General features: G+C 37.1%; 1 protein-coding gene across 1 annotated transcript in view; it reads left to right on the forward strand.

Moving 5' to 3' along the window:
* Positions 1-16,621, forward strand: part of LOC126458125 (low density lipoprotein receptor adapter protein 1-like) — a 203,539-nt gene extending 186,918 nt beyond the window's left edge. The window contains exons 6-8 of the mRNA XM_050094959.1: positions 943-1,058; positions 5,706-5,755; positions 14,837-16,621. Coding sequence (XP_049950916.1) covers positions 943-1,058; positions 5,706-5,755; positions 14,837-14,981 — 311 coding nt within the window. The 3' untranslated portion in view covers positions 14,982-16,621. The remainder of the gene's footprint in view (positions 1-942; positions 1,059-5,705; positions 5,756-14,836) is intronic.
* Positions 16,622-19,112: the final 2,491 nt, after the last annotated feature.

Here is a 19,112-nt window from a genome sequence, read left to right on the forward strand (position 1 = left end):
AACTCTGGAGCTGGGAACTTGCCTACTGAGACCCTACATTCATGCCCACACCTTCCTGGACTTAACTTCCATTAACATATCCCCCACACCCTTTTTCCATTATCATCCTGTATTTTTATTATAATTTTTATTTATTATGTACCATTAATTTCTTTATTGTTTTCACTTTTTATCTTTTTTCTCTGCTCCCCCCTCTTTCTCATTTTCTTCACTGTCTTAGTTCTTAATTTACCCTTTTCATTTTTTATATTCAAATCTATCTTTACAACACAATTCATAATCACTGGGCTGAAGCTGGCACAGTGCTTACCACTGTACTATCTTTGACCACCTTCTCTTCCAATGCTTCCTCCTTTATCTCTGTCCTTCCTTATCCTTAAAATAAGATAGTTACATCCAATCCTGGAGTCTTAGTGATACGCACTTCCACTTTAATCTTCCCCAACTTATCCTTCTTCCCCCCCTCTAGGAAGAACTAATAGAATAATAGTTCAGAATGCTAGGACAATGTGTTATAGATGTTTATCTGCAGCATTAGATATTTCATATCATGACTGTAAGTACCAGCCAGCAATTACTTTGTGTTGTTTTTTTTTTTTTTTTGTTTTCGCAACTGATTTTTTCCTATGAAACAATGAAATAAAAAAAAATCACCATTTCAGAATTTTGTTTGTAATATAGTGCCTTCCCAGCTCCATTGTGGCAACAGCTTCACTACCGTATATGTATCTAAATATGTAATGTGGCTATACCATTGACCTAATATCCTTATTGGATTTTGTCCAATTAAAATTCCATAGAAATCTGTTACTCATACACTGAAAAGTTACATCCTTGGGTAATGAGCAATGCGCTCTATGTTGTCACGATAAGTATATAGTGAATATTCCTCTGTACTGCTAATATAGTATTTTTTTATGTTACAATTTTATTTTATTTCAGAGTTCAGTAACACAAGACAAGAAATAAACAGCACCAAATTGCAGAGTGAGAATAAGAGTCTTCTGATTGACTTTTCATCAGAGCCAGCTACACTGTCTGACAATGGAAACACATGGGTAAGTTGTTTAGTGGCATTTCAAAAATTAAATGGGAGAAAATTGTCTCTCAGTTTTAGTTAAAACATAAAATGGCCCCTCACTTTCCAGACCATTTCTAATTTTGGAGGAAACATGGCTGACAAATCACAAGCATCTAATGAAGCCACTATAACAAAAGTCTCAGTAACCAAGATTTCATCACTTTCTTCCACATTTATATCGCTTCTATTTGTTTATTGTTCTGTCCTTCAATTTCTTCAGTTATTTGAATTACTTTAATTTATATCTATGCACAGTCTTCCCAGCAGATTTAGTTCATTATTGTAGCAATAGAGGTTGGTGAAGTTTACTTCATTGTTACCATTCAATAATCATTCAATTCATGATAAAAACAGGTAAAATACTATGTGTATGTTACATCTTTGAATACATAATATAATAGAACTTATGTCCCCAAAATCATATAAATGGCATACAGATAGACATGCAAAGTAAGTTAATATTCATTGATAAATTTAGTCTGGAAATTCAAACATTTGTATTCAATTAACATTCAAACACCCATTTGAAAACTAAAAAATTTTGGGAGGTAGAGATATGTATGTATGACATTTATTCATGAATATCCAGTCTATTCTTAACCTAAAGTACAGAAGTCTGAAGTGGAGATAAACATTATACGCAATTATATAAAAGTAAAAGCAATGAACCCAGACTTCAGAGAAATATTAATTGTCTCATTACATTTCCATCAACTAGATTCCATGCCTTTTTTACTGCTCTCATTTGTAATCTGCAGTTTTCATTATCTTTTACATTTATTCATTGGTTTCTGAAATGTAATAGTAGTCTGAACAAATAGGTCTCTTAGCAAGTAAATTATTCAGATAGTGAAGAGAGATGAAAATTTAATAGTCATGAGTGACTGGAATTTGGTAGTAAGAAAAGGGAGAGAAGGTAACATAGTAGGTGAATATGGATTGGGGGTAAGAAATACAGATTTCAGATAGATTATATAATGGTAAGACAGAGATTTAGGAACCAAGTTTTAAGTTGTAAGACATTTCTAGGGGCAGATGTGGACTCTGACCACAAACTATTGCTTATGAACTGTAGATTAAAACTGAAGAAACTGGGAAAAGGTGGGAATTTAAGGATATGGGACCTGGATAAACTGACTAAACCAGAGGTTGTACAGAGTTTCAGGGAGAGCACTAGGGAACAATTAACAGGAATACAAACGTCTCAAAAATGAGATCGACAGGAAGTGCAAAATGGCTAAGCAGGCATGGCTACAAGACAAATGTAAGGATGTAGAGGCTTATGTCACTAGGGGTAAGATAGATACTGCCTACAGGAAAATTAAAGAGACCTTAGGAGGAAAGAGAACCACTTGTATGAATATCAAGAGCTCAGATGGAAACCCAGTTCTAAGCAAAGAAGTGAAAGCAGAAAGGTGGAAGGAGTATATAGAGGGTCTATACAAGGGTGATGTACTTGAGAACAATATTATGGATATGGAAGAGGATGTAGATGAAGATGAAATGGGAGATACGATACTGCGTGAAGAGCTTGACAGAGCACTGAAAGATCTGAGTCGAAACAAGGCCCTCGGAGTAGACAACATTCCATTAGAACTACTGACAGCCTTGGGAGAACCAGTCCTGAAAATACTCTACCATCTGGTGAGCAAGCTGCATGAGACAGGCGATATACCCTCAGACTTCAAGAAGAATATAATAATTCCAATCCCAAAGAAAGCAGGTGCTGACAGATATGAAAATTACCGAACTATCAGCTTAATAAGTCACGGATGCAAAATACTAATGCGAATTCTTTACAGACAAATGGGAAAACTGGTAGAAGCCGACCTCAGGGAAGATCAGTTTGGATTCCGTAGAAATATTGGAACACTTGAGGCAATACTGACCCTACAACTTATCTTAGAAGCTAGATTAAGGAAAGGCAAACCTACATTTCTAGCATTTGTAGACATAGAGAAAGCTTTTGACAATATTGACTGGTCGGCTTCTACCAGTTTTTCCATTCATCTGTAAAGAATTTGTGTTAGTATTTTGCAGCTGTGACTTATTAAACTGATAGTTCGGTAATTTTCACATCTGTCAACACCTGCTTTCTTTGGGATTGGAATTATTATATTCTTCTTCTGAGGGAAGATGTCTCATACATCTTGCTCACCAGATTTTGTCAGGACTGGCTCTCCCAAGGCCATCAGTAGTTCTAATGGAATGTTGTCTACTCTCGGGGCCATGTTTCGACTCAGATCTTTCAGTGCTCTGTCAAACTCTTCATGCAGTATCATATCTCCCATTTCATCTTCACCTATATCCTCTTCCATTTCCATAATATTGTTCTCAAGTACATCATTCTTGTATAGACCCTCTACATACTCCTTCCACCATTCTGCTTTCCCTTCTTTGCTTAGAACTGGATTTCCATCTGAGCTCTCGATATTCATACAAGTGGTTCTCTTTTCCCCAAAGGTCTCTTTAATTTTCCTGTAGGCAGTATCTATCTTACCCCTAGTGAGATAAGCCTCTACATCCTTACATTTGTCCTCTAGCCATCCCTGCTTAGCCATTTTGCACTTCCTGTTGATCTCATTTTTGAGACATTTGTATTCCTTTTTGCCTGCTTCATTTACTGCATTTTTATATTTTCTCATTTCATCAATTAAATTCAATATTTCTTCTCTTACCCAAGGATTTCTACTAGCCCTTGTCTTTTTACTTACTTGATCCTCTGCTGCCTTCACCACTTCATCCCTCAGAGCTACCCATTCTTCTTCTACTGTATTTCTTTGCCCCATTCCTGTCAATTGTTCTTTTATGCTCTCCCTGAAACTCTGTACAACCTCTGGTTCTTTCAGTTTATCCAGGTCCCATCTCCTTAAATTCCCACCTTTTTGCAGTTTCTTCAGTTTTAATCTACAGTTCATAACCAATAGATTGCGGTCAGAGTCCACACCTACCCCTGGAAATATCTTACAATTTAAAACCTGGTCCCTAAGTCTCTGTCTTACCATTATATAATCTACCTGATACCTTCTACTATTTCCACTATTCTTCCATGTATACAACCTTCTTCTATGATTCTTGAACCAGGTGTTAGCTATGATTAAGTTGTGCTCTGTGCAAAATTCTACCAGGTGGCTTCCTCTTTCATTTCTTACCCCCAATCCATATTCACCTACTATGTTTCCTTCTCTTCCTTTTCCTACTCTCGAATTCCAGTCACCCATGACTATTAAATTTTCGTCTCCCTTCACTACCTGAATAATTTCTTTTATCTCATCATACATTTCATCAATTTATTCATCATCTGCGGAGCTAGTTGGCATATAAACTTGTACTACTGTAGTAGGCATGGGCTTCGTGTCTATCTTGGCCACAATAATGCATTCACTATGCTGTTTGTAGTAGCTTACCCGCACTCCTATTTTTTTATTCATTATTAAATCTATTCCTGCATTACCCCTATTTGACTTTGTATTTATAACCCAGTATTCACCTGACCAAAAGTTGTTCCTCCTGCCACCGAACTTCACTAATTCCCACTATATCTAACTTTAACCTATCCATTTTCCGTTTTAAATTTTCTAACCTACCTGCCCGATTAAGGGATCTGACATTTCATGCTTCGGTCCGTAGAACGCCAGTTTTCTTTCTCCTGATAATGACATCCTCCTGGGTAGTCCCTGCCCAGAGATCCGAATGGGGGACTATTTTACCTCCGGAATATTTTACCCAAGAGGACGCCATCATCATTTAACCATACAGTAAAGCTGCATGCCCTCAGGAAAAATTACAGCTGTAGTTTCCCCTTGCTTTCAGCCATTTGCAGTACCAGCACAGCAAGGCTGTTTTGGTTAGTGTTACAGGGCCAGATCAGTCAATCATCCAGACTGTTGCCCCTGCAACTACTGAAAAGGCTGCTGCCCCTCTTCAGGAACCACATGTTTGTGCAAACAGCATACTGACCTGAATTCTAGAAGTATTTGTAAGATGACATATTCTGGCATTCATGATTCTTGAGTTTGATCAATTAAATTTTCATTTCCCTGTGTTTCAAACATTATACTCCCCCATACACTGCTACTGTAACTGATTAAGTCATTCAGTCAACTGCTTGCAAAATAATAGCAAGAGGCCACCTATTTGTACCTTAATCAATATTTTTCTCCATTTTTAATAACAAAACAGGCCATCACCTGAATTGCTTTATGGAATAATGGAGTCTTCACCACCTGCAGTGTGCCATGTGCTCATTTCACAGGAGTTTATTCATTTCCAGAATGCACTAAGATAGCATGTAGTCATCATGATCCTTCTCATTTTCATGATATTTATATCTAGCTTACAGAACATCACAATTTCCTCTTTTTTTATTAAGCCAACAATTTGGCCATTCTGTGAATACAAAGTTGAATGAATTATTTTTCTGTACATTGTATTTCAGTTCTTGTGACATCACATTTCATACATGGGATCTACTTATGCTCATTTCCACAGCAAATGTGTGATTACAGTGTTGAGGCTGGTCAGTGGCTATTTCAGTTTTGGGTAGACATATGTATTTTGTAATATTTTCATTCACCTCATTTTATTCTTTTGAAACCAAAACTATTTTCTCATTCTATTCCAGGTCAGTTTTGAAGAAGACAGCACTGAAAACGTCAACACCAACTTTGCAAGGTAATTGTTTTTCATATGCACAGAATTATGAGTTAGAGTAAGTACCAAACAGTCTTATAAAAATGAAATAACTTTTCTTTAGTCATATCAGCACTAATGACAAAATGATATTCTGTTAAAAATATTGTTGCAAATTAATCATTAATCATTAATGCTACCTGCTGTTCATGGGTTGAGCTTGAAAATGCATATGTTTAGATTGTTTTGTACCCAAGCTTTATGATCTTATATGAGGGTTGCCCCAGAAAGTAATGCACCACATTTTTTTCTCAGCCAAAAACAATTCTACAAATGTGAACCATTACCTATGTATTATTTGAAGTCTGCTGAGTGAGCATGCCAAGTTTCCATCTCTTCCGACAGATAGTGTAGTTGCACAACAGTTTCAAACTGGTGTCTGTAGGTGATGTACGTTACAAGCAACATGTTGCCATTGAATTTCTCACTGCAGAGAAAGAAACTGTGGGGAATGTTCACAAACGTTTGTACAAAGTCTATGGAGCATCTGCTGTTGACAGAAGTACAGTTAGTCGCTGTGCACGGAGGGTGAGGTCATCAGTAGGCAGTTTGACGGAGCTCTGTGATTTGCAGCGGTCTGGGAGACCATCCACTGTTGTCACACCTGTCATGTGGCAGTGAGGTGATGTTGTCATTTGTGAGGACAGATTAAAGGATGCCATTCGTGTAAGACATTTTGAGGATGATGAGGAGGTGATTTGCACAGTGAAGCACTGGCTCTGCCACCAGGACAGGGATTGGTATGCCCTTGTTTTACAGTGGAGGAAGGCCATAAATGGGATGGAGATACATGGAAAAAAACGGTGTGTAGATAAAACACCATTCTTTCATGTGTGTAATTCTCATTACGTTCAATAAAGAATTGTTGAAGAAAAAAATGCTGTGCATTTCATTCTGGGCAGTCCTCATAACAAGTTACTGAGCTTGTGGTGTACAAGTTTTATTTCTTGAATATAAGGGCACTTCAATACAAAACAGAAAAAAAATTAATACTGGTGATACAAAAAAGGGTATACATTGGAATAAAAGCAGTGTGTTAGCCAGAAGTGGCAATTTTTTTTTCCTTTAAGTTGTCAGAGACTCTAAAATATTATTTGCATTTGCACTGACATTCAGAGATAATCAGCACAACAAATTACAATACAAAATCAAAGAGAACTGTGTTAATGTCGTTGGCAGTAGTGTTATTCCACTAGGAAATGTTCTGTTAATGTGAAATTAAGGTCATGTTATCATGTCATAACCACATTCAAGTCCAAATTACAAAGCATGCTCATTAATGAAGTACAACATCCAGCACTGTTAATGGAGTACAATATACAGCACTGAAAGAAGGTTTATTACTGATATCAACATACAGATAAAACAGAACTGAACTCCTGGACAGATAGTATTGCTATTTATACAAACATCAAATACCTCAGAATACACAGTCATTACAAACATAAGAAATTTCAAGAACCTTCCAGACACAATAAATACTAAATGAAAAATGTTTACTGGTTGTGGGGTTTGTGACCCACAGCATGCCAGCCATAAAGACTAACCACAACTTCACGAGGTGCACAACACAGCTTGAGGCATTGCTCCCTCTCCTGGAGAAACAGTGACCCATTGTTCGGAGGTTCTATTGGAGCACCCTGGATATGGGTCTTGTCCTGGGTCCCCTTATAGCAGCACTGGAGGATCCTTATGTTCTTGTTGCATTATCACATCCTCTTTACTGTGACGAGCATTGAGTCTCTCCAGTTGAAGCTTCATGATGATCAATCAGGTTTCCTGTTTCCTTGAATAAGAAACCCCCCTTGTCAATCTGCACTCAAGACTGTAGCAGAGCTTCATTCAAAGGACGTGGATGATGTCTCTGTGTGTTTGTCTTGTTGGTGAAGGGTCACAATCTTCCACTTTGTATGTGACACTCAACAAGCAACAAGGGATACAATACAGCCTAAAGTAATGCTTTATTAACTTTTCTGATCGACCAACTTCCTGCACAGTCATAAAAATCCACACAAAGTCTCCTGGGCTGTATCTCACTCACTGTTGCTTGGTGTTATAGAGCTCTCAGCCCCCTCCGGGTGCCCAGGGTCCATATGCAAACAAGCTGTTTTGCTTCTTCAGTGATGAGGTATTTCATGTAGTCATCCTGAGTATCAGTGTAAGCCTTGAGACTGTGTAGCATAAAAAATGGTGTGAAGCCTATAGAACCTTGTTTTGCTGTGTTATATGCAAATGTCGTGATGGACAGTATTGTATCCCAATCTCTCTGTTTAACATCAATGTACAATAAAAGCATATCTGCCAGTGTCTTATTAAAGTGTTCTATCAGGCCATTTATCTTTGGGTGGTAGCAGTTGTCACACTGTAGGTGATAACACAATCAATCACATCTGGTACTAGTCTCGACTGGAAAACTTTTTCCATGGTCAGAGATCATTGCAAAGTGTGGTCTGAGCTTCAAAATTATGCCTTCTACAGTATAAGGAATCTTGAAACTTCCTAACTTCAGCACACAACACAACTTTGGTGACAGTGTAGCAGGTGAGGTAATCAGGGCTGCCATTATCCATTGATCATCATTTATCAAATTTTGGGACCCAAGAGTTTGATTACAATATGGTGGAATGGCACTGCTGCAGGTGGCATTGGAAATACAATAGATGCCCTGGATGTAACTGCAGCATGTACTCCCATCACTGGCATTCTGTACACTGGCTCACAAAGTGTGTAATGGATCAGAAGAGACCTGGCCTGTTACGCCTGCATCTGACTGTGCCTAGAGCCTTCATGAATCATCAGCACACAAACTACAATACAAAATCAAAGAGAACTGTGTTAATGTCATTGGCAGTAGTGTTATTCCACTAGGAAATGTTCTGTTAATGTGAAATTAAGTTCATGTTAACATGTCATAGGCACATTCAAGTCCAAATTAGAAAGCATGCTCATTAATGAAGTACAACATCTAGCACTGTTAATGGGGTACAATATACAGCACTGAAAGTGTCATAGAATTGCTTTAAGATGGTTGCATGTCATCCCAGCTCATTTACAGCCAACTATTTCAGCATCATTGGACCACAGCTTCTCTTATACAATATTCCATTTATTACTTGGGATTCTCCTTTGGTCAGTTCCTCCTTCTTCATGGTCTCTATAGTTTTCCGCAATCCCAGATATTTTCTCTGTTCAAGAGAAATATCATTAAATGCATGATTACTGAGATTTTCTCTATACTGCTGTGTTTCACCAAACAATCCCTTGAAAGGCAGTTGGTGTCATTGTGTCTGTGTTGGTTTTAGTGTATCTCTACGGCGTCTTACTCCTAAAGCCTCTGTGACCCTCTCACCACCAGATTTATAGATTCTTCAAGCTAGTCAGCCAGCATAGAGAGTGGTGGTCCGTACAGTGATGAATGATTCACCAAATAAATATGGCCAGGAATTGTTGATGTCCCAGGCAACTACAAGGCATTCCTTCACAGTTGGACAGTTCATATCAGACTTGGAGAGTATTCTGGAAACATAAGTTATTGGTGGTAATTGACGAGGGACGCCTGAAGTGGGTAATACATGTGGAGATGAAAGCACATGCAACTGAATCAGCCGTGATGTCTGAAAGACATCTGGTTACCTGATTGATGACTGAAAGAGCATACTTACACCCCTCAGATGGTGGAAGTAGGCCCACTATGTTGACGTGCACATGTCGAAGGCATCCCTTCAGCATGTCAAATTCGCCCAGTGGTGATTCTGCCTGACTTTTGACCTTGCTTCAAGGACACATGGCCAGGACAAAGGGACAGGGGTTGACCAGAGACGTCTCAGTATAAGGAGTGGTGAGCTGGAAGGCAGTGGGACACCAAGGTCACACCAAGTTAGGGTCCTGTCACAGATTTTGAAGTTTGACGTCGTCTGTCTGTCACCATGCCAGGTCATCCAAGTCCAAAGGAGAAGTGATGGAATTCACTCTGTAAAGGTAATCTGTAATCATGTTTCCCATCCTCTGGATGTACCAAATGTCAGTGGTATATTGGCTAATCAGGTCCATATGGCAGAATCTCACTGGAGGAAGATCCTGAGCTGGGTTGTGAACAACACCAGCAAATAGCTTATTGTCTATAAAAATTGTAAATGTGCAGCCTTCGATGTCATTGTGGAAGTATCTCATTGCTTCATAAACCATGAGTAGCTCACAGTCAGCTGCTGACCACTTGCACTGGGAAGCCCTGAGTTTCCTCGAGAAGAACCAGAATGACTTGGTTGTATTGCCAGCTGAAAAACAATGCTGACCGAAGTGTTACTCACATCAGTTGTGACAGAGATGTGTGCACCTGGAACTGTGTGCATGAGCATGACGGCATTTGAAAGTACAATCTTGAAGGCATTGAACACCTGAATCACTTCATCTGACCACTGCACTTTTCATTTCCCAAAGGTATTTTTCCCAGCCAAAGCATTTGCGAATGGGGCCTGGATGGAGGCAGCATGGGGAAAATGTCTGCAGCAGAAATTTACCATACTCAGAAAATGGTGCAGATTGTGGTATGCCATGGGTAGGGAGAGATCATGGATGAAACTGACCTGATCATACACTGGATGGATGCAGTCAGCGGTGATGGTGTGACCGAGAAAGGTTACACTTGCATGGCCCAATTGCAGTTTGTTGTGGTTAATTTCTATGCTGTTGTCACTCAGGACAGCCTGAACCTAGGCTAGGGGGTGCTCGTGTTCCTCAACAGAGGTCAGAAGATCAGGATATTGTCAAGGTAGGCACACCAAAATGAGAGATTGAACAAGATAGAGACAAAGACTTTTACCATGTCTGGACCTTGTTTTTTAAGGCATAAAGCAGAACTCAAATAGGCCAAGTGGTCTAATGATTGCCACTTTAGCAATGTCATCTTTGAACATAGGGTTCTGAAGATATGCCTTCTGGCAGTCAAGAACACCAAACATTGGCACAAATCAGCAGCTGGGCAAAGTCCCGAAGTCCTGGATGTGGGGTGTGGGATAGTTGTCAATAATGGTGCAAGCGTTAAGTTTCCAATAGTCACCACCCTACCAGACTGACTTGTCTTTCTTAAGCACAAGGTGAATGGGTAACAACCATTTACTGTCTGAGGGGTTTACAATACCCATGTTTAAAAGGTCATTAAAAGCCACTTTCACATGGTGTAGTTTCTTTGGTGGGAGGCAGGACACTTTGTAGCACATGGGAGGGCCTTCTGTCATGATCACTGTATGGCAGGTGCCATTAATGATCGTACCTAATTGTACATCTTGCACACATGAAGAAGGAATACAGTTGTCACTGCATGGGACAGTGGACAATACACTGGGAAACACAATGTCACTAACCTTAGTGTGTGGATGCTGAGGCCCACAGCGGTGTGTCGGCTGTGCCGGGTGTGTTAATAACATGTATCAGGAGTGAGCTGTGAGGTGATACAGTGCACAAAGAGTGTGCAACAGTTTCTCCAATACAGCATCAATCAGCTATTGCAAGTGAGTAGGGTGTCACTTGAGGAGCACTCGGCCGTAAGCTTAACCAGTGAGCAAGGGAGGCAAGTAGTCAGTGTAGAACATTCAGAGACGATGAGCAGATTTGTATCTGAAACACACCACAAGCAAGCATACCCATATACGGACACAGTACAAAGAAAACAGTAGTCAATTATCTTCACTCTGATAGTCTCTGTAAGATGCAAGACAAACATAGACAAACTGAAGTCAACTGTCCTGACAAGACTCTCTCTTCTTTGTTAAGGTTTACAATGTTGTTACAATTTCATATTCCAAATGATTTTGCTACAAGATTCATGTCAAAATTGGCTTGATGTTTTAAACTGATATTATTACAGTGATGATTTTTTTTATCAACATTTTCTTTTATTATTAAGTTACAAGAATTATTATTGCACATACTATATTTTTTCTTGTTCACTTTGGGTTCTGACATTCACCCACATGAATTAGAATAATAGTTAGTACTAACAGTCTTCTAATAATTGTAACTTTTCCAGAATTAATGTGTTTTACAAAAATTATATGAATAATGTAATGCTAACAATTCAGTGTTTCATTTATCCCTATTACTGATTCATCTGGGCAGGACTTGATTTATAGAGAAAAACTATGGAAAAGTGAACATAATTAAATAGCTCTAATGTAATACTGTGAAGCAATAAAATAATTGTAAGATTAACTATGAAAAATGAAATATGCTAGTGTATCATGACATGTATTGAAGGTGTGTATCATACTGTTCATTTGGTGAATGTCAGTCTGTTATGTTGCAACAACAAGGATCCCAACACAGTTGCCTGGGATACACCTGAAGTCCTTCTAGATTTGCCAATGAATCTCCATCGTAGATAACATGCTGTGTCCTCCCTCTCAAGAAATCCTCAGTCTAGTCATAAATTTCACTTGACGCCCCATACAACATATCTCACATAATAAACATAAGTGCGGTTCTGACTCAAATGCTTTTTGGGTGCTGAGAAATACTGTGTCTACATATTGCCTTGATCAGTGATTGTCAGTATGATGTGTGAGAAATGCGCAAGTTAAGTTTTTCGTGACTGATATTTTCTAAATCCATGCTGGTTGGTATGGAGTGATTCATTCTGTGCGAGATAAATCATTATATTTAAACTCATATTATGTTCTAAGAACTTACAATAGATGGGTGTCAAGGTTATTAGATGATAATTTTGTTGTTCTTTTGTAGATGGGTATAGTCTGTTCTTTCTTCCAGCTAGTATGTAAAGTTCTTTGTTTGGGGGATCTACAGTATACAAGGCATGTTCAGGAAGTAAGTGCACTGTTGCCATAGCATTCTGTGGGTTTTTGTTTTTTGAGGGTTGGCAACATTGAGTGGTAGCAGAAGTGGCCCTACCAGAGTGAGTATTGCAGGAACACGGCATTACATAAACTCATGCTGTAGTGTCCAGTTGCATGAAAGATGTCAGTAAGAAATCTCTGAAGGCATACATGAGTGGAATTAAATTTTCAATTGATATGCTTGTGCAGAAAGAGTCTCTAAAGTGGGGGAAGGAGCTAGCAAGAGAGTACGTTGAGGAGGGCATAAATAAGCTTATGCCACAGCTCTGCACATGCATTGAATGGGATGGCGATTATATGGAAAAATAGTCAACACGTGTATCAACAGTACCCTGTAATTTTCTCTCAAATACACTTTTTCTAAAAAAAATACAAAAATCTTGTACATTTACTCTCTGAACATGCCTTGTACTATGATTAAAATGGGGGCTAGCTCAGTTGCAAATTAGGTATAGAATCTGATAGGGATTCTGTTATAACCTGAAGCCTTGTACAATTTTAATGATTTCAGCTTTTTCTTAATGCCACTGACACTAATACTTATTGAACTCATCTTTTCAGTGGTATGAGGATTAAATTGGGGTAATTCTCCTGGGTTTCCCTTTGTAAATGAACATTTGAAAATGACATTAAGCACTTTTGCTTCCCTCAATTACAGTTTCTTTGTCATCCATAAATGTCTGGAGATGGCCTTTGGTACTTCTAACAATCCTTACATATGAACAAACTTTCTTTGGGTTTTCTGTGAGATCTTCCAATAACATTCTAATAAGGTAGTTGAAAGCTGCAGGCATTGTTCTCTTGACTGTTAAATATGTGTCATTCAGCATCTCCTTACCTACAGCCTTCTGCTTTGTTTTACACCTGTTGTGCATTCTCATAATTTAATAGTGTGAAGAATTTTTCATACTTCTTTGCTCTCTCTTTTATTTTTTCTCTCTTCATCCTTCCTTCTCCTCCTTGTACTACACGATACACCCAACATCTTGTAGTGCAGACACTGTAACATGACAGTCAGCCATGAGCATTAACAAATGAGAACTGAGAGCACTCAAGGTGAGACAAGTAATGCTTGGGAACACAACCCACCTCCCTCTTGCAAAGCTGGCAGCCTACACCTGTATTCAATGCTTTTGCAAAAGTAGAACTGACACATGGTCACAGGGATTGCCAATCCCTTCTGGTGCTGTGAAAATCATACTCAAGCCTTGTGATGGACCAGGATTAGTCTCTTACTCAAATAAAACTGAGAAAAGCAAATAACAAGCAACAAACAACATATAGCAAAACAGAGTACTTAAAAATTTGGTAACAACTACCTCATAACTGCTTGCTAAATTTGGCTGTATCATAAATGAGGAGCTCAGGCCTGACCTCTACCAGAATCTTTTGCATCCATAGTTCAACACCTTCCACCTAGATCTCATGATAAAATGTCTGCATAACAACTTGGAATGTTAATAGCATGTTTTAAGAGATTAACTGAAGGTATTTCGTATGTCATTTAGTATACACTTGGTTCCAAGATTATTTATTAGAAACTTCTCTGTGCTCCTGCTACATTCTGGTTGATATGAAATTACTTTGAAACTCATTCAAACAAGGATTGGAGCTTAGAATAATGTTTCTGCCCTTGATTTTCCATTTTCTGGGACTTTATTGTGTCTCATTCGAGGCAGCCCAACTAGAGTAAAAATCTCAATGCAAGATATCCGACATGTAACATGGAATCTGAAGCAATCACTTATGCCTACTCCATGGAAGGAAGTTTAACAGAAGGCTAAGAATTGTTAATCATGTGCCTTTTTAGTAGGCCAGCAGGTCCACACCAGTCGACCTGATAAATTATTTATGCACACTTCCTTCAGCTTTAATTGTTTGAGAGCATCTTTATTTTTTCCTGAGATTTGGAGTGGAATTTATTTCTTCCTACCTTAAACATTCATTTAAACTATCATGTATAATTGCTATTTTGAATTATCTACTTTGCAACTCATTTCATTCCTTTTTATGAATTTACAGTTTTGTGCAAATAGTTTTCATATCGTTGTGTTTCCCTTTAAAGTATGTAGGCATTTTTGCTGTATGATTTCTTATTAGTGCAAGCAATGCAATTTCTCATTCCAATCTTATATTGGAAGTGATGTGATTAATTTATTAATTGACAAAACAATAAATCATTCCAAAATTTACATATCTTTAAATTTTTTTACAGGTTTCCCGAGTCAAATTCAGAAAACACCATGAACTCATCAAATTCACCAAAGCACCATATGCAGTTTTTGCAGAACAACAGCCACAACAGCAGCAGTAACAACTGCTGGGGAGAGACGCATTCAGTCAACCTTCTTTGCTCTTAGCAACATAATTTTACCCCACAATAAAAGGTGTACCAGTGATGTAGACACTCAAATCTCAGAAGTAAAAAAAATTCTTCTGTGAAGTTTTCTAACCAAGAGACTGCTGTTTCTCTCAAGAAATCTCAGATTATTGTAGTGATTTTTACAGCTTTTGAATCAAAGTGCAATGATACCATGACAGTTATACAATTGTAGATCTGTCATTGTAATGTAGAAGAAGGCAGAGTAGTTCCTGCTTGCTTAAAAGTGAAGCATATCAAGAACTGTTTTACAAGTTGCTGTTTCAGCTGTCCATGAGAAAGACAATTTGATGTGAAATGAAATTAAATGTAATACCATATTTTGTCTGTTCAGGTGAATTTCTGGACACGTTAATATACTGACGTTTTTGTGCAAACCGTGTGCCATGCACACAGAGACTGGTAGATAATTTATATTGCTTTATTACACTGAAATTAATTTTGTACTGGATTTACCAATGAACAGCACAAGCAGGTAATCATCAGAAAAGTAGCATCCTTTCAGATAAGTAGAAAGTTTCTTTTTAGAATACTTTCAGGAAGATGCATATTACTGCTATGCTATCAAGCTCTCTTGTTTCCCACCATAGTTACCATGTTACATGTGTAAGGAACTGCGAGATTCTGTTGAAGCTATTGTGAAGTTGCATATGTGAACTGAGAATTCTTTGTCCTATGCTCTCTACTGCTTTCACTACTGCTGTTACTTCAAAATACTCCAAATAGCAATTTTCTCATACTGAGATTTTATAATCCTTAAAAATTATTTTATTTTAGTATATTGTGTAATATAGCAACTGGTAGAATGAAATAAAATTGAACTGTTTGTACTTGGAACAATATAAATTGTCATGACAGTCAATACTTAAGTGAGAAGATACCTGTCGAATAATAGAATATTACCTCATAAACCGATACATTCAAAACCTATATCATATCTTTCTTAACCTTTTCAACACACAGTTATCCAGTTTTTTTTACATGTGAAATTCCTGAATTTATTACTATACATTGATGTATGAATGAGGTAATAATTAATTACAGTTATATACTTGTTAATTTTATGTAATAGCAGTTCCATTATTCATAATTACGTGAATTTTGTTATTATTTCCAATTTTACTCAGGCATCTGAAAAGTGCAAAAGGTTATAATGTTTAATACTATTTATGGCATTCATTTTATGTCATAGTAATATATTATTCATGTGTCCAGGACGTGTCACAACAATGATGAATACAGTTGGAAGCTCTCGAGTAAATAGAAAGCACTATTTGTGATATAATAATGTAATTATGAAACACCAATTGCTCTGCCTTTCACAAAAGAGACAGTACACTATATTTTTTGTAGGCTTTGTTGTAATGTGTTTCATATTTTAAAATTATTTGTGCAGCATCATGTAGCTCACATACAAATTTCTTAAACTTATATGCATGGCTCTTTAAATGGGCATATTTCATACTCATCATCTGAAAGATGATTCTGTATTGTTTACATGGTATTTTTAGTAAAAACTTATGAAGTACATGTCTAAAGAGTAGCTGTGACAAAAAAAGTTTTGAAACAAGATGTACTTGTTTGTACTACTTCTACTTTCACTTACTGTAAATAAAAATAGAAAATTTTTATTATGTATACAATATATCTTATACACAAATAAATAATTTATTCATTATATGCACATTAATTGTTTATATTGTTGAAGTTAATTAGTTAGCTAGCTGGATACTTGCCTCATAGACAAAATTAACATTAAATGTTATAATATGGAATGTGTCCACAGAACCAACATAAAACACTTTTTGTAATTAAGAGACATAGAAATATATAAAAATATTATTTAGGCCTATGAGGCTACATGCAGGCCATTTAGAGGTTTCGTTTTAAGATACTAATTATCTCTACTCGAGACTTCTTCTGTGGTATAAAATTGCAAAACACTTTTGCTATCCGTCAGACATTTTATTTCCATGGGTAGGTTGTCAAAGAGTTTTATAACTCCATTTCACCCCTTTTCTGTGCCAGAGTTAGAATCATTAAAGAGTAATGCTGATCTTTTTCCTTCTAGTGTTGTACTTATGTATAACTCTGTTGCTCTCAAACTTAGACTGATTGCTGACAGCAAATTTCATAATTGAATAAATGTACTGTGAGGTTGTGGTTAATAGTCCCTGCTGCTTAAAGAGATACCTGCAACATGTATGTGTGTGAACACCACAGATAATTCCAATTTCTTTCATTTGTGCATTGAATACTTTTTGCCTAAGGCAGGAGTTACCTCAGAATATTGTCTCATGAGATACCAACAAAAGGAAATATGCATAATATGTTAACTTACTGAGCCCTATACCCTGAAATTGGCAGTTATTCTCACTATATATCCCTGAAATTGGCAATTATTCTTATGATAAAAATAGCAGATCCTAAACATTTCAGCAGGTCTACTACATAGTTTTTCCAGTTTAAGCTTTCATCAGTATGCACACATAGATTTTTACAAACTTTTACCCTGTTTATTATTTTTTGTTGGTCTACTAGGTTAATAGGAGGTAGGATGTTTTTGACATACAAAACTGGATGAACTGTGTTTTTTCAAAGTTTAAAACAAGGGCATTTATGGAAAATTACTTAGCACTTTCATGAAAACATTACTTACTATTTTCTCTGTTAATGCTTCTTTGCTTACCTTTACAACAATGCTCAAATCATTTACGAACAGGGCTAATTTTGCCTTCTGATTCAAGTCATATGGTGGAATCTTAACATAAAGCAAGAACAGTAGTGGGCAAATGACTGAACCCTGTGGGATTCCTATTGCAATTTTTCCACATACAGGTGATGTGATGTTCCTTTTTGTATTACTCAGACAGCCTAGGGTAGCTTTCTGCATTTTTTTTTCTTAAATAAGAACTAAGCCAGGCATTTACTGAACTATATATCCCACAAAAAATGAGCTGACCTAATAGAATATTGTGACTGACACAATCAAATACCTTCAGTAAGTCACAGAAGATTCCGAATGGCAATATATTATCAATTAAAGATTTTATTATGTGCTCATTAAATGTATAAATGAATGACTCAGTGGAATGGCCCTTTTGAAAGACAAAGTGTGATTGGCTAAGTGTCCCATTGCTACAAAGGTGAGTAATGTCATCTTCTCAAAAAGCTTAGAAATTCCTCTAAAGAGTGATGTTGGGCAGTACTTATTGATATCTATGGTGTCACCCTTTTTGCAGACAGACCTAACAATGGCATATTTCAGTCTGTCTGGGAAAATATCCAGTGTTAATGATGTGTCACATTAGTGACTAAGAACTTTACATAAAACAAGGTTGCAAGTTTTTAATGTCTTATCGGAGATCTTACCCAGCCCGTATAAACATTTATTATTTAGTCATGATGATAATCCTTATATCAGATGGCGATACGAGATTAGTCTTTAATTTACTAAATGGCACCTGTATTGCTTCTTATGTGTATTTTTTTACTTTCTCATCTTAACTACTCACATCAGTTATCTCATCTTTTTTTTTGAGAAAAGTAATTATTAAAAATATCTGCTACACCATGAACTGTCTTTACAATGCTCCCATTCTCTTTAACAGAAATAATGTCATCTTCTATGGCTTTCTTCTCTGCCTCTCTCATGTAACAGTAATACATATTGATTTTGGGGTCATTACTTGTTCTGGCTATTTTATACAAGGTTTTTCCCACTGTGAACAAAATTTTGATACCTGCAGTTCTTCTGGGTTTCTTTTATGACTCTCCAGTGTTACATTTAATTAACTTTTTACAATAACTAACTTACAAGTGAGTGGTCCAATCAGGCATGTTGAAGCATGCCACAATTTTTTTTTATGTGGGAAGAATACAGTGAAAGAAAGATCCAGTCAAAATTTTAGCTGCTAAGAAGAAATGCTTTTTTAAAAGAAAAAGAAAAGAATGTTGAAAACTGCCAAATTTGTAGCTTGCCAGGTGGCTGGAGAATTGTACACTCCTACTGGACCTGTAGCAAGCTATCCATGTGCAACATGCACATAATCTTGGCTGATGGCATTTTTGTAGACAATTAATGCAACTCGGCACGATCTTAATTGTGAAG

This window comes from Schistocerca serialis, chromosome 2 (assembly GCF_023864345.2).
Source record: "Schistocerca serialis cubense isolate TAMUIC-IGC-003099 chromosome 2, iqSchSeri2.2, whole genome shotgun sequence".
Lineage (NCBI taxonomy): Eukaryota > Metazoa > Arthropoda > Insecta > Orthoptera > Acrididae > Schistocerca > Schistocerca serialis.